Below are 23,853 nucleotides of genomic sequence, written 5' to 3'. Positions count from 1 at the left end.
TTTCAACATATACAAAGGATTATGTGAGATTGTTTTAATGAAGTTTATATTCAGATTACAGTTAAGCAGTGCAGGCATCAAATTACTTCATTAGACATGGGGTTTGACATCTGAGGAAACATTTCCAAAGACAAGAAAGAGTTCACAGCACAAGCAAACTGGCTACATCTATTTGGTTGTTAACATATGCAGAAAATGTCAAGTAAATCATGAATAGAAATAAAAAGCAAAACAACTGGTCCTCTCACATTTTTTTAATGGCTCAAACTCTACAAGAAGCATCTACTAAGTAAAACTCATGACTCTTCTAATGTTTGAGAGATCTTGGGTCAAAATCTCCCATTGTCGATTGGAATGTGATTCGCTGTATTCACATAAGCGTCAAAAGGCAAAGGAGTCTTTCAGATTAAAGCACATACTCTAGATGTTACTTATTACTGCTAATGTGGCTAAAAGTTTATTTTACTTATTTTTAAATCAGGAATATAATGATGCTGGGTGTGAAATCTTTCATGATGTTAGATAAGAGCTGCTCATTCATCGAAGATACACAGCTCCATCTCTTGTAGCATTCTTAAGAGTTCTTCTCAGAAATCTTGACTGTGACAGTCTTAACTTCAGTATATTCATGGAGACCATATTCTCCCCTAGAGGTGAAAAAAATTCCATATAGTATTTGAGATACCATTATCCGTACATTATAGACAGAATTTGTCACTAGGGTAGAGACAGGGTAGGGTAATGACTAGAGGACAAGTCTTAGAGTCAGGGAGGCATCATTTCAAGATTGTCTGTGACTCATGATAGTTGGGTGCCCATGGGCAAATGTTCCCAATCAACTCTTTAAAGGGAATAAATTACAGATAAAGTGACTATATGAATCAGTTGAGAATATTTCTATATTGAGAGTTAACAAAATTATTACAAAATTATAGGTATGGATCAAAGGGCATTGATATAAGTATTTTGAGAAGTGATTTATTGTCTTAGAAGCATCAGACACTCATTTGATGCAGTCTAAGAATCAAATTTACTTACCATATTTCAATATTTCCTCACAATTGAGCTTTTTCCTACTCCAAATTATATTTGTGAAATTTATTTAAAACCCAACTTTATATTAATCCCTTTCAATTTACTAGATTTGACCCAATATTACTGTTGTGATCACTTTGGATTTCACTGTCATCCATTGTGTAAAAAAGCCATATAGAAACCACTTTGGATTTTTTAAGGAGAAATTAAGGGTTTTTCACACTAACACTCAGATTACAACTGAGTACTACAGATACTTGCACTTCATTAGGTACTGGATTGACATTTGAGGAAATGTTTTTAAATTGAAATACAATGGCATAACTAGGAATTTTTGTCATCTGTAGCCAAAATAATTGGCAGAAGTTAGCAAATAGGAGTGAGGTGAGATAGTATGTTCATGAAGACAGTCAAGTATTGTTTAGTGGTGTGCACTAATATCAGTCTAACTGTTGACAGTCTCATTGGGAGAATGTGTCATCTGCACTGTTGTTCCCATTCTTATTTCCTGGAGCACATAACCTAGGCCACAAAATCTTGAAGGCAGAGGTATAGGCTGGCAAACTGTGTAATATCATGAGGTGTGGGAACAGCTCTCTTTAGACAAGAGGTTCTTAATATCTTTTGATGATGTGGAACCCCTTTGGCAATCTGGTAAAGTCTAGAGACCTCACAAAAATGGTTTAAATGCATAAAATACATAGGATATATCCCATTATGAGTCAATGGATACAAGATCAATAAACCCTGCCCTAGACCATTAGGGGTATTAAATTCATGTGTCTGCTGATCTTGGTACCTGGGGAATATTATCACCATCCTTGCCCCGGTTATCTTTGGGCAAATATAATTCAAAAACACCAGGCTGTAAAGTACACATATCTTTTAGGTGACTTAAAAATGAGGAAGCTTGATCTTCACCATAACTGAAAAAGCAGTTTCCAGTTATTAATAAGTAATGATGTTAAGAAATTTATTTAGTCATTGTTTAATAAAGGATGACTGTTCAAAAGACAAATTTAATTCCAATATAATTTCCAATATTGGCTTGAAGAACACCACAAAAAAGAAAATATTATAAAAATAAGACAGAGAAAGGATAAAGTTAAAAACTTATTACTAGTACAAAATAATTTATGATATGCTAACATAATGGATGACAGTGAGATCCAAAGAGATCACAACAGTAATATCAGGCCAAATCTAGTGAGTTGAAATTGAATAAGGATTAATATGAAGTTGGGTTTTAAAAATGAACTTCACAAATATAATTTGGAGTAGGAAAATCTGAATTGTGAACTAATGTTTAAATATTATAGATAAAATTGGTTCTTAAGACCGCAACAAATGAGATATAGTTTCCAGTGTTAAGAAGCTGCTGGACCCAATGCACTTTCTTGAGGCTTGTATGTTCTGGTACCACATTTTAGCAAAGACATTGTTAAACTAGAGAGTTTAGTGACCTATATGTGGAAAGACATCAAAATCATACCAAACTAATTTGTCAGCTAAACTTCCCAAACTTACTTCCTGGGTGAATTTAAGCAGAAAGCTTGAGCTTAAACCTAATTCATAAGATGCTGTTTCTCCTTTAAGTTTTTTTATTTTATTTCTTGCAAGGGAATGGGACTAAGTGACTTGCCTAATGCCACACAACTAGTAAGTATCAAGTGTCCTGAATGCAGATTTAAACTCAGGTTCTCCTGACTCCAGGACTAGTGCTCTATCCTTTGTGCCACCTAGCTGCCTTTTCCTTTAAGTCCTTATTCAAGCAATTGCTTAAATTACTTTTTTTAGTTTTTTTGAAAGACACTGCCTTTATGGATTGAAATGCTATGCACTTTGATATCTATTATTTGATTTCATTGTGCCTTATCATTATGAATTAGCTAAATGGTACAACTCTCAATATTTCTGAATTGTTTAGTTTATTTTTTAAGTCACAGGTCTACTAATTTATCATTTTATATTCAACATTCTCCAGATTTCTGAGATGAACTCAGAATCATAGTACTTTAGATGACTGCAACTAATCCCTTCACTTTAAAGACATGGAAATGAAAAATGCAATGCAATTTATGTTACTCATGTTATTTTATGATTACCCAATTAATCTAGTAGTCCAATCTGAAAAGTATAAAGGAAAGTTTGGCAATGAATCTAAGAGGTAGAGTCAGGTTTTAGGATAATTAATGAAAGTAATTAGGGAATGGCCCTTAGTGGGAGGAGGAGAAGATGGGATACAAGTAGAGGCACATGGTAATATTATTATTGTTATTATTTTACAAATGTATATATATATTCAAAAAATCCTGATCTTCATGGAGTATATTTATTGACAAGCCAATTTTTTTTAGGTTTTTTTGCAAGGCAAATGGAGTTAAGTGGTTTGCCCAAGGCCACACAGCTAGGTAATTATTATGTGTCTGAGACAGGATTTGAACCCAGGTACTCCTGACTCCAGGGCCAGTGCTTTATCCACTGCGCCACCTAGCTGCCCCGACAAGCCAATTTTTGTGTTAAAGGCTCAAAATTCCATCAGAAAGTAACACACAGAAGGTGCAATTTTAAAATGGGAGTAAAGGATTGAGGGTAGGCAGAGGTCTACAATTTAAAAATTTTGCCTAAGGAACAGAAATGCCTTCTCTGATGGTCTGATGGGCAGTACTTGACATATAATAAGTGCTTAATAAATTATTCTATCAATCTACTGTATTTGACTTTAAGTCATTTCAGTTAAAAGTAAAATATTTATCAGGAACTTCATACTTTCACTTTGTATTATATCAGCCAATACTGAGTTTTTTTAAATTTAAAATCACTGTGATTCACCTAGTTGTCTTATGTTATAATGGCAAATTAAGGCATTTTCATAAATCAAATTACCATGCAGATGAACCATCCAAAGTTCATTCATATGATTAAATTTTGCATACATCTTTAATTTAATATAAGTTCACATACATGAATATGCATCTGTACTATCTCTATATATACATTTATATGGTGAATGTATGTAAAATTTAAGTGCATTCATAGTCCCTTTCACACCAAGGATCATAATTACAAAGAATTAAGAAATACAGGTAGACATTAAATTAATGACTTAAGATTTTTCCCAAAGAATCCAGGAATATCAAGAGTAACATGGAGACAGATCCTTAACATGTTATTAGAATCAGCCCCAAAAACTTTACTTACAATTCTCGCCCATTTCCAGACATCTTGAATCCACCAAAAGGACTTTGAGCAGAAACCACACTATAGCAGTTCACCCTAAAAAGGCAGAAATATTTTATACTTATTTTAACCGATCCAATAAAACATTTATTTGTTATGCATATGGTTTATGAGTTTTTATTTTAAAAATTCTTTTGGACTACGCTTGTAACAAGTGGTTACATTTGAACTCCCAGTGAGGAAACTTCTGCCACCAGTATACCTATTGGCACTTGCTTTGCAGCTTAGCCTCAGTCCCTGGAAGCCCAGCAGTTGTGTCAGAGGAGACTGGATCCTCACTCTGAGTTTAACTCTCTAAATACAAACCACACTGCTTTTTTGTGAAGTTGATAGTAGGGGGTTAACACAAATTTCTTATGTTTCGTTGAATCAACAGGTCAGTTAGAGGCATTAGCTCTTTAAAGTTTATTTATAAAGTAATCCACATTTTTCTAGGTAACTAGGTGCTCAGTGCTTATAGAATGCTGGTAGATTAGAGTGCTTACCCAGAGTTAGGAAGACTCACCTTTGTAAATTCAAATCTAGCCTCAGATATGTATGTATACCGACTACAACAATTAGCAGTAGCTTGGATCTCCCAAGTCCTATTTAAGAGATGGTTAGTATTGGAAAGTTAAATGTAGAGTATTAAGTTGTTATTTTTGACCCATTATGAAAACTTCTAAGAATGGGTCTAGAGACAGAATGCGTGTGTCATCTAAGGACCAGTCCCTCTAAGTTAAGAAAGAACAGTGTCTATAAATGATCCTTCCCCCTTCGCCAACTGACTCCATTATAATAGCCTAAAACATGTGCAAGATGACCACCTAAGAATTAGACCAGGGGATGGGGAAAAGTCAACAATAGCATAAATGAATGGTGAGAGTGCTTACATCAAAGAAATTTTTTAAATATAGCTAGAACTATTAAGCTTACTATTAGGTTTAAATATAACTAGAACTATTAAGCTAGGAATGTACATAGATTTCTAGTTTTTAAAACAAATTTGATAATTGAGTTTCTGAACAAATTCCAGAGATTTAGTCTTGTTTCTCATACTTTTTATTTGGGCTGTGAGATAGAGTGGGTTTGATGAGGAAGGGTGTCATCATGATCCATCTTTAAACTGAAGAAATCTTGAAAAGTCATTTAATCTAATCCCTTCATTTTACAGAAAAAAGGAGGTCATGGAGGTTTCGATTTGCTAAAGTTCACTTGGTAAGCATCAGAATGGGAGCTTTGCCCACAGGGTCTCTGTTTTCAAGTCACTAATCTTCTATTGTATCAATTGGACAATATGCCACAGGAAGGAGTATTCAGCTTTTAGGAAAACTGAGGTGATGTATGGAGACAGAAGATCTTAATGCAATATTATAGATATTAAAATATTTTTGATGATTGGGTAACCAAGCTACTTGTATTAATTCTTTTGAAGCATCTCATGTATTTTAGTACAAATCATTTAGAACACATTAAAAAAGCTCATCTCTACCAGAGATACTAATATGTTTTGGGAATAGCTGAGCAGTTGTGTGGTGTGAACAAGACTGTGATGCAATGCTGCCGTGCTAACACAAATGATGAGCTCTGTGATGTTAGAATTGTAAACTACTGTTGCCACTGTATTTTGTTGTGCTATTGTTGGATGGAAAGTTGTTCTCAGATATGATAGGGGATGGTTGTGGAGGAAAGTGTGAAGGCAGTTATGAGGATAGGAAGGGACAGGTGAGATAAAATTCAAGGTAAAACAGAAAAATAAGAAGCAGGTCTTTTGAAATGGGAGTGAGATCTCAAAATCAGTATACCAGAAGACAGTCAGTATGTTATACAAGAAACTGATCAAGCATATGACACTGTAATTATATAGTTTATTATATATATATATATAGACTATTAGATGGTCTCTATATATAAAATATATATAAATGTATGTATAAGAAGGAGGAAGTAGATACAATTCCTACCCAAATAAGGAGCAGCTACGTGGTACAGTGGATTGAGCACTGGCCCTGGGGTCAGGAGTACCTGAGTTCAAATCTGGCCTCAGAGACTTAATAATTACCTAGCTGTGTGACCTTAGGCAAGTCACTTAACCCCACTGCCTTGCAAAAAAGATGTCAGTGTACGTTGGCAGGAGAAATTTCCTTATTTGGGATTCCTTACACAATGAAATCACAAAAATTATATCAAACACACATATACCTATATATATTATATATATATTTCATGTTATATAGAAGTTTTTTTGCTAATTTCTTCTTCAATACTTAGCATAGTGCTAAATGTGTAATTGGTTTACATAAATAACTGAGTTTTGTCTGGTTGTTCTAGTCCTGTGATTTCATTAGAGTAGAGAACTCTATTACTTGCTCCCTCTGCTGGTGCTGAAAGGCAACTATTGCAATTTAAAATCTTAGAGGGTCTTGGGACACAAGAGGTTAATTGTCTTGCCACAGAGTTATTATTTGTCAGAGGTTGGTCTCAAATGAACTCCAGTCTTCCAGACTCCTAGCATGGATCTCTATCTAATACTTACGCCCTGCTTTTCTAATAGTTTTAATTAAAAAACAGATTTCAGGAAAATATGTTCAAGAAATAAACCACACAAGGAAAACAGACTCAATTAAATTATAATATCTATTATCTATAAAATTATCAGCAGCTCAGAGAAAAGGGAAAGGAAATATCCCAGCAGGCCACCTGGTCTGAAAGAAAACCAAATCTGATTCTGTAAAAGTCTAAGTTCTTCTGTTAATGTCATTTGAGATGTCACATAATTCAAAAGGTCAACATCAATAAGGTTTGACTTACCAGACTGTTCCGGCTTGAAGAGCAGAAGAAACTGTGATAGCTTTATCAAGATCTTTGGTGAAAATGCCTGCTGCTAAGCCATAGTTGGTGTGGTTGGCCCTTTGGATCACTTCATCAATTGTTTTAAACTTCATGATTTGTTGAACTGGTCCGAAGATCTGCTCAACAGGAAGAGGAGAGATCAGGTGGGGATAGACATAGAGGGAGGCTTTTGGTCTATATTCCAAATTTGTAGAATTTAATTTCAGAATTCAAATTTCATTTGGGGATACATGTTTAAAATATTCCTCCTCTAAATAATTTATTAGAGCTGCACAATGCTATAACAAACAATATCTGACCTCTTGAAAGATGTCAATTATTTTAGCTATATAGCTATATAATTATTTAACGTTATATAGCTATAACTACAGATTTAACTATTTTAGTTATGATTTTAACTATTAGACCGAGCATGTCTTAGGGGTAGGTGGCCAGCTTTGATCAGTGGTCACACCCAGAGATCAATGACATTGCCAGTTTTATGGCAAGGGAGGAGGAAGCTATTCAGACAAAACCAAGGAATGAGGATACAAGTGTTCAGAACTTGGCTCCACACCTCAATTCTCTACAGTTCATTAATTTCAAATTGGCTACATGATCCAATCAGAAGGAATCTCGACTTCTGTTTATTAGCGGAATGATTATAGCCAAATCAGTTCATCACTCTAGGTCGTTATTTTCTTCACCTGTAAACATTAAAGGGTGTGACTAGATTTTTGAAGTTACTTTTGATCTATAAATCTTACACTCAATTTGATATATACTTAGGCAAAGGTATATTTATTCCAATGATGTGTGTTTGACTTTTTAAATTTGGTGGTGGTGATTGTGGGGATGTAGGACCACACATTTAAATATAGTTTTATTTTAAATTTTTTCATTATATATTTTCAATCATAATATTAAGCCTAAAGTTATATGGGAAATTGTAACCAAAAAAATTTTAATGCTACAAAAATGCTCTAGGACATTTAGATATTTGTAGAGATTACTTTGGTTATCCTCTTTGAGGTAAAAAGTCATTTGCTGACAAAAAACAAACAACACCAAAATAAATCCTCAAGTTTTTGTGGTCACCAGCAGGTTTTTGGATTCTCCTGGCCCCTTAATCTTCCAAGTATGCTACAACCATTCTGCATCAAGATCTTAGCCATTTTCCCCTTGTCTTGGAGCCAAGAAATATGAGTATATAATTGAGAAAGAACTGGATTGAGGCAGAGAAGCTATGAAAATATTTGTGAATTAAAAAAAAGGCCAGTTTGTAATCCTTTCAAATTGAGTCTGTACTTTTCTGTAATCTACCATAATCTTTTCTGTGTTTTTCCACTTACTTTGTCCAGTTTATTATAAGAGTAGTTTGACAGCATGATCCCAATTTCCCCCTTTTCCCTGAGCTAACTCTGCGGAGAATATTGCCTGTGCAACTCAACACATTTCCCATCCCTTCTCTCCCCTCTTTAGGCGATGGTGGGGAGGGCATCTCTAGTTTGCCACTCTTCCACTCACACTGTCTTGAGCTATTTGAACCACCTGTTGCATGCGCTGCTTATTGGTGATTGTGAAATCTGACTGTGGCCAAGAGGAACAATAGAGTTGCAGAATGATTTTGAAAGAGTTTTCCCAGTTGTAGATTTTTTTTTTCCTCTTTGGCTCCAGTAATGTTAGGCATGAGTGACGGCTATGCACAAATCTTACCCTGTCCACGTGATCTTGAAAGATCAGTGTGTCTCTTTATTTACCTACTAGGAGATGCAGGTCAGAGAATGATGAGAAGAGACATGGCATCACTTCCTATAGAAGATTTTGGAAAACCTCCAATTTAGAATTGTAGTTAACCCTCCATTTGGAAGAATTATAGAATCTTAAAAGCTATCAAGCCCAGCCCCACCTCTCCTCCTAGGAAATCCCCTCTGTGCATAATTGCCTCTTTATGGATTACTTATAGTATATTTTAAATCTTTGATTGGGTTTTCCTCACCACCAAATGAGTTTCTGGGTTACCACTTAGAAACTTTTAATTGGTATTCATTCAGGTAATACAAGCTCATCTTAATACTTGCTCAAGAGAAAAAAATAGTTTGTTAAGTAAATCACTGTTTGGGGCTGGGGTGGGTGGAGGATTGGGGTATGGTGGTGGTGGTGGTGGATTAATGTGGCTAAGTTTCCTTAGGCAAGACTTGAGCAAGAGGGCTCATTTTTCTTCATGGGAAAAGTAAGGAATTAAGACCCATCAGTGTCTTTTCATATTGGGTTAATGTATTGATAAGATATGTTATGTTTTTCCTTTTCCTTTTTTTGGCTTTAAAATATTACTTGTCAGGGGTAGTTAGGTGGCACCAACCCTGAGTCAGGAGGACCTGAGTTCAAATCCAGCCTCAGACCCTTAATAATTGCTTAGCTGTGTGACCATGGGCAAGTCATTTAACCCCATTGCCTTAAATAAATAAAATTAAAAAAATAAAAAAAATTTACTTGTATGAGATGGATTTTTGGGAGAGGGAGGGGATGAGATACTGAGGAAAATGAAGGTAATATAAAATATATGAATAACAACTTATTTTAACAAATGTAAATGGGTTAAATTAGGTGTTGTTAAAGGTAATTTCCAGCTCAGAAAAACAAGGACCATGTGAATTTTCCACATTCATCTTCTGCATTTCTTCAGCAATCTAAAAGTTGACAAGTTTTCAAACAACTATACTGAGGGAATATTTCTCTTAATAGAACATTGCACATACTAGCAGAAAATCAAAAAACCACAGTATTAAAAATACATATTAACAAATAAGAAATACTCATTGTGGCCCAAAGTATAATAACACATTATGTAATAAATTAATGAATATATTATGTAAAATATGTATTTGAATATACATATATGATATAACTGGAGTTGGAAGAGTATGATAGAAAACTACCTTAAAATTATATATATATATATATATATAAATATATCATTTAATGATATTATATATATAGAAATGACTTCTAAAATTATTTAGAAAACAATGTATTATATAATATATATAAACTATATCTAAAATATAGCTTTATAACATAAAATTATAAATATGTAAATATACAGCATAGATGCTAATATATACTATATATGATCATATTTATGTTTTATATGTCAATATAATATAGCATATATAAATTATATATGTTAATAATATTTAGCCTATTATGTATAATATAATAAATCACATAAACCAAATATACAACTGAAATTATACATATGTATTCATATACAAATATATGTACATCTATATGCAAATATCATATATATATATATATAAACACAGAAGTAATTTTTTCTCTTTTTAAATCATATCCTTTCAACTTCAATTTAAATCTGCCCCATAAGAATGAAAAAGCCAGGCAAATGCTTCAAAGTCTTATTTTAACAAAGGGTAAATACATATACACTTTCTATACATAAAGACATTCATCTTTAGAGAAATGAACTCATATGAAATACTCACTAGAGCCGAATGTGACTGTAATAGAGACCTATGTAGAGCAAAATAAAATGAATAACAAAAGCGGGGTAGTTTAGTTTAAAAAAAAAGTCAGGAATGACTAGATTCTCTTCCATACTGTCACCAATTAGCTATGTAACTTTGGGCAAGTCACTTTGTCATCCTTAAGCCTCGTTTGTCTCATCAATAAAAGAAGTAATACCCTGTTTGCCTACCCAATAAAGAGAAGAATTGATGATTTTCCCTGTGAAGAGAAGTGTTAATAAGTTTCAAGTTAATAAGCTAATTAGCTGAAAGCTATCTTATGGAAGGATGAAGTGCTAGGCTCAAAGTCAGGGACACCTGATTTAAAATTTTGCTTCTGATACTTATTATAGTTGCATGGACAAGTCTCTTAACTTTCATGTATTTTACCCAACTCCCCAGGACTTACTTATTAAGTGATAATGGATTGCTTCAGACCTGCCTTTGGTGGGGGGGAATTCCTAACACAGCCAGAAATCACAGAACCTTCATATGTTTTTGTCACTTTATTGGATAGGGAAATTTACCACTTTGGCACATGAAACAATTGAGACATAGGGATAGTAAAGAGACTTGCCCCAGATGTTGTCCAGTATTATTAAGTTTAAAATTGTACCAACACTTCTGGAATATCCAAGATGATTTCCAGTTATTATTATTATTAATTTTTTAAATAAGAATTGAACACAAAATGATTTCTAAGATCTCTCATTATGCTAGATCTATCATCCAATGATTTTAAGAGCATGATACAATCATTGAAGGGATTAAAAAAAAGTCTGTGGAGAAAAATAGACAGGATGTAATATAAAAGTAAATAGCAGTAAAAAGGATGAGGATGGTTACAGAAGTGAGAAAATAAGGGGATATCTTCAAGTTATATTGGTGAATTTTGCAAGGAAGCTCTAACTAATGTGTTTTCTAAATTCCTGTTAGATAATACATGTAAGACACTGTAATCCTTAGAGTGCTATTTAAATATTACCCCATGATTATCATCTTTCTTATTATTAGATAGAATAAAAGGAAGGGCAAACAGAAACTTCAGTTAGAGAGAAGGAAAAAAAAACTCTTGACAAGGTGATGGGAAAGCTAGTCTAGTAAAGGCTGTGAAGTGTTCATCTTTACAGATGCTATAGCCATAAACAAGCAAGCAATTTATTCTGGTTGGCTTAGTTATCTGAAAATTTAAAGTCAGTGTTCTGGATTGGATGTCATCTCTAGATCAGTTCCATGTATATGATTTTTTTTTCAAGTTCCCTTTTTTCTTAAATGTCTGGACATTTCAAGAAGATGCTTTGCAAAACATTACACTTTTTTTTTATTAAATGAGACACATCTCATTTATTTATTACATAATCACACTACCAGAGAAATGCTTCAGTGATAAAGAAAGTCAATGTTGGATCAACAAAAGTCCTCATTTCTAAAACCTTCATTACATTCATAAAGAAATCTTAGTAATGTTAACAAACCAATGCAACATTCTTGGTTTTCTGATTCTTAGGTGGGTTCAATGTTTTAAATGATACTTGACAAATTGAGGTCAATCCAGCTATTATTTTCAGAAGGGGAAGTATTACAAAGATTCTCCATTACTGAAAGGGAGACAAATCCCCATCACATAAATTGCTTTTTTTAAAAAAAATTCTTGAGTTTTTTTTAACATGAAGAGAGAAATTTTTATTCTGTGTGTATATATAGTTGGAAACTGCCATATGATAATTAGTAATTATTGCCAGATGGTTTGGGTGTGCTCTGTGTTTCCCATCCTAGATGACAACAGCTAAAGCTGCATCAATGACTAAGAGAGGCAAATTAAGGAGAAACAAGAAGCAGAGAGAAGTATCTACTGGAAAGTTATTCATCCAGTTGTGTTTTGAAAATATACCCTTTGTGGGAAAGGCTGTAGGAAATAAAAGAAACTTTAAGAACAGATTGTGACCAAGTCTTACCTCTTCTTTCGCGATGCGCATCTCATCAGTAACATTAGAAAAAACTGTGGGCTGGATAAAGTAACCTCTTTCTCCCCAGGGTCCTCCTCCACATTCCAGTTTGGCCCCTTCCTTCTTCCCACTCTCAATGAGGTCAAGTATTTTGGTGTGCTGCTCTTTATCAATCTTCATGAAAATATGAAGGGTTGGGGAAGATTGAAAAAAAAGAAAAAAGAAATTTAAGAAAATAATTCAGTCTTTCCCTGAACTTATAATTCAAAGAAGAGAATATTGGTAAATATCATACATTATATTAAAATAGTTTCCTTGTCCTGAAGTTTAATTTCTTTTATCCTAGAATTGTAAATCTAAAGCTATTATATAAAATGTTGATTTGTTGTTAACAATAAAAATGTTAAGTGTTGAGAAATTATATGAACAGGCAATTCAAAATGGTCTTTACCATGTGGTTAAAGAATGGTGAAAAGATTCACCGTGTTTAAATAACCTCATTTGATTGATCTGGAATATATGAATATAGCAATTTTGTTTTCAAAGCCATCTTGTACAAAAAGTCTTATGAAGCATAATAATATAATTCTGTCAAATTATAATTTAGTCAGAGTCTATTCTAATACACTAAAAAAGTAGAATAAGAAAAAAATCAGTTATTCTGATTTTATTTTTATGTGGAACAAGGAAATTAAGAATCCTTTAAACCTGGAATTATAATTTAGAAGAGTAGCCCAAGGTATTTTACTTTTCCTTGCCCCCAGATTGTTCATCTGATATTTCTAGTAAAATGAATGTCTTTGAAACTTGCTTTTAATTTTTTCTATTTTAAATTCCAATTATTATAAATAACAAGTGGTAACACACTTTTATCAGCCTGTCTTCTTAATTGCTTGTAGAATCCTATTTACTATACAAATCACTCCATGTCTTTATAGTTGCTCATTGAAAGTCCGATTTAAAGATACATGGTAAGCCAATGCTTGAATATTTTTGAAAACTCAGACATGGTTCAATTTGGAAATTTCAGAATGTGTTGATTAGTGTGAGTCAAAGTCTAGTAAGTTGAAAGTTTGTTTTCAGGAAGATGACTTTATCAAGATACTTATTAAATACTTTATGGCATTAAAAAATGAGGGCTAGGTGAGTTGATGACGCCTCCATACTGCTCTTGGGTTGGGAGTTCTCAGCTGTTAATGGATGAAATTAAGTGTCCAGACTGAGTCTGATATGATGACTCCACAACGTGAGGAGAGCACCATCCTTCCTAAGAAAGAGTAAACTAGGCTAGATCAAAGTGGAATTCAAAGCTTCCACACTTATTATCATGTGATCAGACCCATCAGTGGCCAATAGACTTCTTCTAGTTTAGGCAAAATAGATTTAATCTTAAAAACAAAAAAATAAATAACAAATAACCTTCTCCTCTCCCCTCCCCCAGCACAATAAAGAATACATTCAAATATTCCTATCATTATTATTATTATTTTTTTACTGTGGGATGGCTTTTCTTTTATTATGTAATTCATGTCAATCCACAATCATGCAGGAGAGACAAACAACATGTGGCAGGCTTCCCAAAGTAGGGCACTCAAGGATCAGTTTCTCCTGTCACCTTTGGTATTCCACCACCATTATTAGCATTCAGGAAACTGCACAGTGAATTCTATACCTCTAAATATAACCTTGCCTTTCTAGTTCACATATTTCAGTTGTACTCTACTACCATAATACCAATTGCCTCTAGGATGTCACCTCATAGTCAACATGTTGGGTCATTGTGAACATAAATTTAAAACTAGAAAGAGCCAAGGAGTTATCTAAATTACTCTCTCATTTACATTGGGGGAAACTAAGGCCAAGCGAAGTCCAGTGTCATATTCAAGGTCATAAGAATATTAAGTGGAAGATCTATGTGTCAAATCTAGTATATTTTCTAAATAGAGGGTTAATAGATTTAGAGCTGAATCTACTTTAGAGATCCTTTAGTCCAATCCTCTTATTTTAAATACAGGAAGTTGAATCTTAAGATCAAGTGTTTTTTGCTCAGTGTCACATGGTAGTAGATCTGAACTCAAGTCCTCTGACTTCACATCTAACATTCTTTTTTGTTCTAACACTTTGTTCTAACACTTTGTTCTAACATTGCTTCTTCCATTCCATAGACCAATTTTGTCTGCCCTGTTTCAATCATTGGTATATGCTATGTTTTACTCTTTCTTTTTCCTCTTCCCCTACCTTCCCCCATCTATCTTATGTAATGTCCTTTGTATTTGATCCTTTCTCTCCAGGTCTGCTGTTCACTCTAGTCTAAATCACCCCAAACCTAGATTATTGTAACATCCTTCTCTCTCTTCTCTAATCCATTCTGCATATAAGAAGCTTGTCAATCTAATCTTCGCAAAATACAGCTTTCATCATCTTTACTATTTCCTTCAGCTTGGTTTTTACTTTCAAACCCCTTCATAATCTGACCACACCCTTTATATATGACTTCAGTTCTCACCACTCCCTATATAAGTACCCCCTTTCTTCAGAAAGGCTGATATCTTTAATGACTCTTAAATATATACCAAGCTGTTTGCCATCTCTTTGTTATTATTTATGACATTGGCCTATTCTGGAATAGTCTCTTCTATGTCTATCTTTACAAATTCCATCATTCCTCAAGGTTCAACTCAAACCTTCTTCTTTAACTCAGTTCGGCCCAAATTGATCTGCTTTTCTACCTAGACTGTAAATTCCTGGAGATTAGGAAGTGGAAAAGAACAATGGATTTGGAATCAAAGAACTTGGTTAAATCCTATCCTTCAACTTGAATTATGAAGCATTTTTAAGTCTCTCCAGAATACAGACATATCTGAAATATTCCAGACTTTGTTGGATCTGGACTAGGTCTCCTAAGACTGAGAGAGTCATCTTAAAGTGCTAAGATTGTAGGAAAGTGAATGGACTAGTAGATATAATTTATAATTGACATTTCATATTTAATTTTAGGTAAACTTTTGCAATTCACAGTGAATTGTCTGTCAAGTTTATTTTATTTTGCAATTTTTTTGGTCAGATGTTAAAAGCTAAATTTGAGAATTTTATATTTTATAATATTTATGTTTTGTCTTCACAGTGGAAAAGTCTTTAATTGACCCATCAAATGGGAGGATGAGGCAATAGGCCAAATGTTCCAGGTTAAAGGAGTCTGTCTTTATGATAATTCTTTCCCACAAGGACAACAAAAGATATTTTAAAATTTGTGGGGAAACCCTAGGGGTGTTTGGAGGGTTTTGGGTTTTTTTTTTGGTCTTAGCATACTTATTTGTTTAAATGCAATCTAGGATAAAATCTTTTCATCATTTTGGGGGATTAAGCTCTAATGAACTGTTAAATCATCAGCTTTTGACAGGCAAACTCTTTGTTTCTTAGAAAATTATATCTTCTTTTTTTTGAGACCTCCTAGTCTATCTAGAGGGGGTAACCCCAGTGCAAGTTCCACAGTCAACTGTCTTGGGCTTAATGTTTTAAATTGGAGAAATTTTTCATTATTTCTCCCATATGTATCTTTAAAACATATCTTCTGAAAAATCAAACAATCAAAATCCATTGAAAATAAAGATATTTGTTTTCTGACATTTGTTCAGATGTCCAAGATCAAATCATATAAAAATTAAGAAATAATGAGACTTAGCAAATTGGGTCAAATCAAGTCAGCTTCCTTGAAAGTATTTTAGAAGCAATTAATAATTGGCAAAATGACAGAGGTAAAATGGAAATACTGCTTCACTGTAAAAATTTTTATGGATTGGGACCATTAGTTTTCTTTATGTAGAGAATTCTAAATCCCTTTTGGGTGAATTGATTGAAAAAGGAATAGTGGTTATGTGTCCTTGGTTATCTCTTGGAGTAGTGGGAAAAAAATACAAATGGATATGGATGTGAAATTGAAGGGACAAAGGGAATTATTTCAATGAAAATCAGTGTGTATTTAGAAATTAGATTATACCTGGATACAGGTGTGGGGGGCAAACTACTACATATTTAGTATAATCTCAATCTGAAGAAGATGGGTATATAACTAGGAAAGGGAAGAGATCTGAGGAATAAGAAAAGCAGTTTTGCTAGCTAAATAGATTGGTTTATTTCTTTTTTTTTAAATTACTGCCAATTTTCTAGAGAAAGTTAGGAGTAGACTAAATGAAAGGATAAACATTTATGCCTATATATGTGATAGAGCAGGGTATTCAAATTAGGTTAAGATAATCTTTCAGGATGGCTTTGTGGTGTAGAACAGAATGACTGCAGTATTTAGGATAGAACAAAGATGTATAAACACATCTTTGTGAACATAAAGGGAGAAAAGCAAGATTCTGGGGAACTAAAGAGTGAATTCACATAGCTTTCATTTTGATGAACAGAGTAGGCAATAGACACTGATGAGAATTAAAACTGTTTCACCTCCTGAATTTGGTGGGATTTTTTAAAACATAAATACTTTCTCAGAGTCTTAATTCTTAATTTGTCTTAATTGGTTTCAGGAATTAATATTAAACAACATGACAAGAGGAGCAAGATCTGGAATTCTAAGTATTCCAACTTGTTACAGTCAGTTTACAAAAGACATCAAGGCAGCAATGATCCTCATTTCATCCAAGAAGGACTAGATCCATAGCGAGAAAACAGAGCATAATTCATGTTTTCTATTGTATTGTATTCCTTATTTAACCAACCTGAGGACCTTGTTGTACTTCTGGATTCAGAGGATCCCCAAGAATATATTTCTTGGCACGCTCTACACTTCGCTTGACAAACTCATCATAAATAGATTCTTCCACAAAAATCCTCGATGCTGCTATACAGCACTGACCTTGGTGGTAAAACACGCCATGGTGTGCAAATTCCACAGCATTATTCACTGTAAAGGAAATAGCATGAAGTTGTAGGTTAGTTGAAAAGAAAATATTTTCTTCCAAAAGAAATCTACACAGGAAAGGTTTGAGTTCAAATCCAGTCTCAGACAACTAGTCACAGGTGATCCTAGCAAGTCATTTAATCTTTCTTTCTCTGTTTCTTCAAATAAAATGAGGATAATAACAGTACTAACCTCACAGTTTTGTTGTGAAGGTCAAATATGATAATATTTATAAGAAACTTAGCACAGCATGTTACACATGTAAAAAGTTTATTTAACCCCCCCCCCCAAAGGAGTATTTTTTTGACCCTTAAAACACAAAGCAGATATTCTAAATGAATTCTGGGCTTGATTGTCACTGATTATTTGTTTTGGGGCTTGCATTAAAACTGGAATATGGGGAAAAACTTGAAATGGCTGTGTTTAGGTCTCCAGTCATCAAAGTGTTACTTTAAAAAAAACTCAGGAAATTGGTCTTTGATGTACAAATCAATTTCAAAAGTGACATCTGAAGTAGAGCTTAATGGTTTCTTTGTATTTGAAATCTATTTATTCCTGCATCCCAGAAAAAAATGTCAAAATGCCTCAAATATTTCAGTATAAAACCCTACCTGTCTATGCACTGTGGAGAAAATGGCGTGACCATTTAAAAATAATATGAGAGTTTTAAATTTATTAAAGTAAGAGGCAGCTTAGATTGGCATCTAGAGCTCTGGACGTAGAATTGAGAAGACCTGAATTTAAATTCAGATTCAGACACTCACTGGTTGTGTGACCTTGGTTCGTAGTTACTTAGACTCTCTCAGCCTTAGTTTCCTCAAACTGTCAGTTGGGGATAATGATAACACCTACCTCACAAGGTTGGGAGCATCAAATGAGTGATGATATGAAAAGTAGGATGTAAACTTTAAGGAACAATATCACTGTTAGCTCTTATGAGTGATTACTATGAAATTATTATTAATATTTATTAATTAATATTAATTATTAATAAAAACAATCAAGTTATTGATTATTAAAATCAAAGACAACACAACCTTCTTTAAGTTCTAATTATCTAGGGATCTGAAACATAAATGTAGAGCAATTGATAATAATTTTTAAATTCCTTCACTAAACTACTAAGGATAGCTTATTTCCTACCCCAAAGGGAATTAGTTCTTTTTTTTCACTCTATGGTTTAGAAGTCTGTGATAACTTTGCTTTAGCACCCAATTTTATTTAGATTGTTTAAAGCAAAACTAAGTTTCCATTTTTCTCACATGCTTAATAACATTCTTCTTGCAAAAAAAAAGTCTTTTTAAAAACATCATAAGAGGACATCAAGGACATCTTCCTCTAGAAAGCCATATAGGTAAAATATCGAATAAAGCATGGTAGAATGCAATGTAACAAAGGACCATATGCCCTTTAGGCTTGAAGTTTATTAATTTTTCCATTGAAATTACAATGTCCATCATTTGGATCACTCTATTATCTACTACAAATAGAATTTGCATGTTTTTGCATTCTGAAAGAGATCTTGGTAGAATGTGATCTCTTGATTGCTATTATACTTTTAAGACTTAAAACAAGGTTTCTATGCATAGATTGGATAATTGTGCTAATAAACTCATAGAACATCAACACTAGATTAGACAGGATCTGAGAGTTGTTATTTAGTCATTCTCTCTTATTCACAGAGTTGTAAACAGAAAAAAAGCTATGAGGTGTTGAATGTTTGTTGTTATTTGGTGACAGAGCATGAGTTCAAATCCAAGGTTTCCTGTACTGAAGACAGGAAACTATTTGCTTATTAAGGTGCATCAAGAGATTCACTGATTGAGAATTCAGCTAATTGAATGACACTGGTCAGAAAATGGAAATTGAGGGAAAAGAAACGTTAAAAAATATTAATTTTACTCACAGTCAGCATCAGCAAATATAATGCAAGGGCTCTTTCCCCCAAGTTCTAGGGTAACTCTCTTCAGATTGCTCTTCCCAGCAGCCTCTTTGATTAGTTTGCCAACCTGAAATGGAGCACGAAAAGGAAGGTGATTTGAGTTTTCCTTTTAAGGAATTGTCTGAGATTTCCACTTATGGAATAAGAAAATCAGATTTCATTTTAAGAAAAATCATTAAACACTCATAATAGGGAGTTGATATCTTGTTGCAATGTTAATCTAGTTTTAATTATAAAAACTTTCTGTGCCCAAAGGCACATGGTTTTCAGGAAAACAAGTTTGATGTGAAAGCAAAAAAAAAAACCAAAAAGCAATTGAGAAAAGATATAGAGGACAGTTGAGAATCCTAGAGCACAGGATTGGAGACTGTGGGGGTTCTTAGGTATCTTAGTCTGTGTTAATGCATCATCAGTGTTTGCTGGGTCAATGATTCCACAATTGACCATGAAGCCAAGGGAGCTGTGTGGATAATGGAAAGAGGACTATTTGGAAATTAGAATATCTGGATTCAAATTGTAGCTCTGCTACTTCTTACAAGTGTGAAAAGGCAGTTTCAGATGAAGAAATCAAAGCTATCTATAGCCACTTGGAAAAAATGCTCTAAATTACTATTGATCAGAGAAAAGTAGTAACTCTGCTCCCTCACTATCAAATGGACTTATGGAACAGAAAAAAGGAAAATTATAAATGTTGGAGGGTGGAAAAATTGGGAACTGATTCAACCATTCTGGAGAGCAATTTGGAATTATGCCTAAAAGGCAATCAAACTATGCATACTCTTTGGTCCAGAAATATGACTCCTAGCTTTTTATGCAAAGAAATTTTAAAAAGGGTGGGGGGGGGCTACTTGTCCAAAAATACTTATAGTGGTTCTTTTTTGAGGTGGCTAAGAGTTGAAAGTTGAAAGGATGCCTAACAATTAGGAAATGAAGTTGTGGTATATAATTGTAATGGATTATTTCTGTGCTTCAAGAAATTATGAGCAGGCAAATTTCAGAAAAAAACTGGAAAGACTTGTTTAAACAAGCAAAGTGAAGTGAGCAGAACCAGGAGAGCCTTGTACACATTGTACATACTTTAACAGCAATATACTATGATGAATAGTTGTGGATGACCAAGTCTTGGCGATGCAGTGACACTGACAGTTCCAAAGGACCCATGATGAAAAATACTATCCATCCCCAGAGAAAGAACTGAGAGAATCTCAATGCAGATCAAAGCATTTATTTTTCACTTTCTCTATTTTTTTAATTTGAGTCTGTGTCTTCCTTTCCAGCATGGTTAATATGGTAATATTCTGCTGGTAGAAAATCTTCACATGCTTGGGATAGACAATTTCCTAACTTGCCTATAGGTTTGAGACCCCCTTGTTACCCTCAAACTGGTTTAGACCATCTGACAAGATGGTTTTACTGGAGTGTGGCTGTTATTCATGCTACAACTTTCTGGAGCCATAGGTGAGAGTAGGGTGACTGAACATCAAGGTGGATAAACAGACTTGAAAATGGCTCAGCAAGTCCTCATACCACAGGTGTTAGTTTTCCCTGAATACTCCATATACCCTATATAAGGAAGTATAATGTGATGAATAGTAGAAAGTTACCCTTGGACTCAGGAAGACCTGACTTTACTATATGACCATGGACAGGTCACTCATCAATTCAACATAGGATGATAATTCCTACATAGCCACTTCACAGGAAAAGTGGTAAGGATCAAATGAGAAAATTTGTGTAGTCTTTTGTGAATTTGGAAGGTTTTATAAACTACTTATATGACATGGACAAATAGCATATATTCATGAAAGGCTTCTGAATATAAAGGTCTTAAAAACAAAAGAAGTGCAATCATGTTTTAAATGAGCTTAATAGAATGACTTAAATTGCTGTTTTACTTTAAAACTTAAAAATGAAAACTACTGTAATATAGAGATCAGGCATGTTTCAAACTTGTACAACTGAACTGTCATAACAGGATGGGATCTTGCGAATTTATTTAGTTTCACTCCTTTATTTTGCAGCAAAAATCCCCAAACACAAGAGAGGTTATGACTTGCTGAAATTTTTGCAGTTAACAATGACAGAAAATGACTCAAATTCAAAGATTCTGATTTGAAGACCTGGGTAACCTTTCACAGAACTGCTGGAAGAAAATTACTTTGTAAACTTTAAAGCATTGTAAGCACATAGTATCTTATTAGCTCACAGATAACATTCACCACAGTTCTGATCAAATGCGTTAAAAAATGTTCATTTCATACTTCTGGACTCTAGGTTTGATTTGCATGTCATCATGGTATCTCTCTTTATATTATGGCCATATGCATCAGCACTTAGTGTAGGACTTAGACCTTGATCCATTATAATCAGAGTCAGCTTTTCTACATACACATGTGACTTATCCATAGCAATATGTGGAGCCTACCTTGGCCTTGTCTACCTTGTTAGTTGGTTTGTGCTCACAGAATTCAAGTTTATTTTGATACTTTTTTATTTATGACAAACAATAAGGAAGGAAAGTTGAGTGAGAATTAGGAAGATACCAGATCTCTATCAATCTATCAACAAGTATTTATTAAATGGGTCTGGGTTAGACACCAAGAATATAAATATAAAAATGAAAGGATTCCTGCCCTCAAGGAGTTTACATTCTTCCAGACCTACTGCAGTTTCTTGCAAACAGGAGACACATGATGAATGCTCATTGAATTCAATTGCAGAGGGTTATTTCTCTTTTTATCTCTAAACTGTTTATCTGGGTATAAATGTGAAGACCATAGTAAGATACAAATTCTTGGAATAGAATGTATTTTATAAGGAACCTTGACTTTAAGATAACTATATTAAGGATACTTTTAATTAACCACTGAGGATGACTTTACACTTAAATTGTCTTACCTCTGTGGATCCTGTGAAGGCCACTTTATCTACATCCATGTGAGAAGAAATGGCTGCTCCTGCTGTGGGTCCATAACCAGGCACAATATTCACTACTCCTGGTGGAAATCCTGCCTAAAGGAATGACAGAGTCACAGACTGATTCTAGAAAAGAAGGATATAAAACTACTACAGCTAGAAGAGCACCTTGAATAAATGATAAAAGCATTTATTAAACCCTTGTGATCAAATACTACATTAAATGTTGGCAATAAAAATATAAAAGCAAGACATCCTCACTCCTCCAGGAGTTTTTATTCTAATAGAGGAGACAACCCACATAGGGGAGACAATAGTGACCACTGAAGGGATTCATGGTCAGGTTAGTCGCATAAATAAGGGGTGGAAATAATAGAACAGACCACTAAGAAGCCCTTGATGAAGTGCTCAAAGGTCACATAGAAAGCCATGGATGGGAGGGAGGAATTAGGGGAATGGTAGCAGGGTCTGAAAAACTAGAGCATATGATCCCAGGCTTTGAAGAACAAACTGGTTCTTTTCTTTCAAGGTACTATCTTTGTTGGTCAGTCAGTCCAGAAACATGTATTAAATACTCATTCTGTCACAAGCTGCGTGGGGGTGGGAATTGTGGGTTCAATACAAAGAAAGGTCAAAATACATGCCTTTATGGAGATTACAATCTAAAAGGGTGGTAGAACAATTAATAAATGTTTTTTAAAAAATTATTTCATTTCGCTAATATATTCATTCTCAGGGAGAGGGTAGTATTCTAGTTGTTTTTCTTTTCTTTCCCTCTACATATTAGATTGTTGGAAAGTATTATGATTTAGCAGACTTACCTCTTTGATTAGTGATGCTGCATAAAGGGCAGAAAGTGGGGTCTGCTCTGCTGGCTTGACAACCACAGTGTTTCCACAGCAAAGGGCAGGTCCAATTTTCCAAATGAACATAACCAAAGGGAAATTCCACTAGAAAGCAATGAATAAGAACCAATTTCTTTCTAATATTGAACTACTTTCTTTGCTAAAGCTGTATGTATATTAATGCCTCACAGGCATGGAGATGATTTTGAGTTTTCAAAAACTATAACTTTGGATGATTCTATGTAGCTAAAAAATTTGGGGGGAATGGGTTTGGGTTTAGACTATATTATCATTTGAAGACTACCATAGTAATTTTTAGAGAAGAAGATTCATCAGAAGAGTAGTCATCAACACAGAGTTTCCCCCCCAATCAAAGCAACTCATGTAGATCTGTTTACATAGAGAGGTTATGATTCAGACCAGAGAAGGGAGGACCCACAGTTATGAAATCATGGATCTGTGATTAGATTTTCCACACACTTCAATTCCCAAATTATTGTAGTAAAAGTTTTATTTTTATATGATCTTATTGATTTAATTAAAGGCATTATCAAAGATAAATCCTCAAATTTAAAAAGTGATCTTTTAATAAAATCATCTTGTGTATATAGGATGTGATAGGAATGGATAGGATCCTTTCATTTCATTTCATTTTAAGTGACTTTACAATCTCAAAAAAAATATCATG

At 33.9% G+C, this 23,853-nt stretch overlaps 1 protein-coding gene across 1 annotated transcript in view; it reads right to left on the bottom strand.

The window, feature by feature from the left end:
- Positions 1-239: 239 nt before the first annotated feature.
- Positions 240-23,853, bottom strand: part of LOC141496879 (aldehyde dehydrogenase 1A1) — a 60,836-nt gene continuing 37,222 nt past the window's right edge. Inside the window, exons 7-14 of the mRNA XM_074199454.1 lie at positions 23,142-23,270; positions 22,303-22,416; positions 19,369-19,471; positions 17,281-17,465; positions 12,569-12,733; positions 7,066-7,223; positions 4,237-4,311; positions 240-647 (exon numbers count right to left, since the gene is read on the bottom strand). Coding sequence (XP_074055555.1) covers positions 575-647; positions 4,237-4,311; positions 7,066-7,223; positions 12,569-12,733; positions 17,281-17,465; positions 19,369-19,471; positions 22,303-22,416; positions 23,142-23,270 — 1,002 coding nt within the window. The 3' untranslated portion in view covers positions 240-574. The remainder of the gene's footprint in view (positions 648-4,236; positions 4,312-7,065; positions 7,224-12,568; positions 12,734-17,280; positions 17,466-19,368; positions 19,472-22,302; positions 22,417-23,141; positions 23,271-23,853) is intronic.

The sequence above is a fragment of the Macrotis lagotis genome, chromosome X (genome assembly GCF_037893015.1).
Source record: "Macrotis lagotis isolate mMagLag1 chromosome X, bilby.v1.9.chrom.fasta, whole genome shotgun sequence".
Lineage (NCBI taxonomy): Eukaryota > Metazoa > Chordata > Mammalia > Peramelemorphia > Peramelidae > Macrotis > Macrotis lagotis.
Note: the sequence above shows the minus strand (reverse complement) of the source record. Positions and strands in the feature narration are given on the sequence as shown.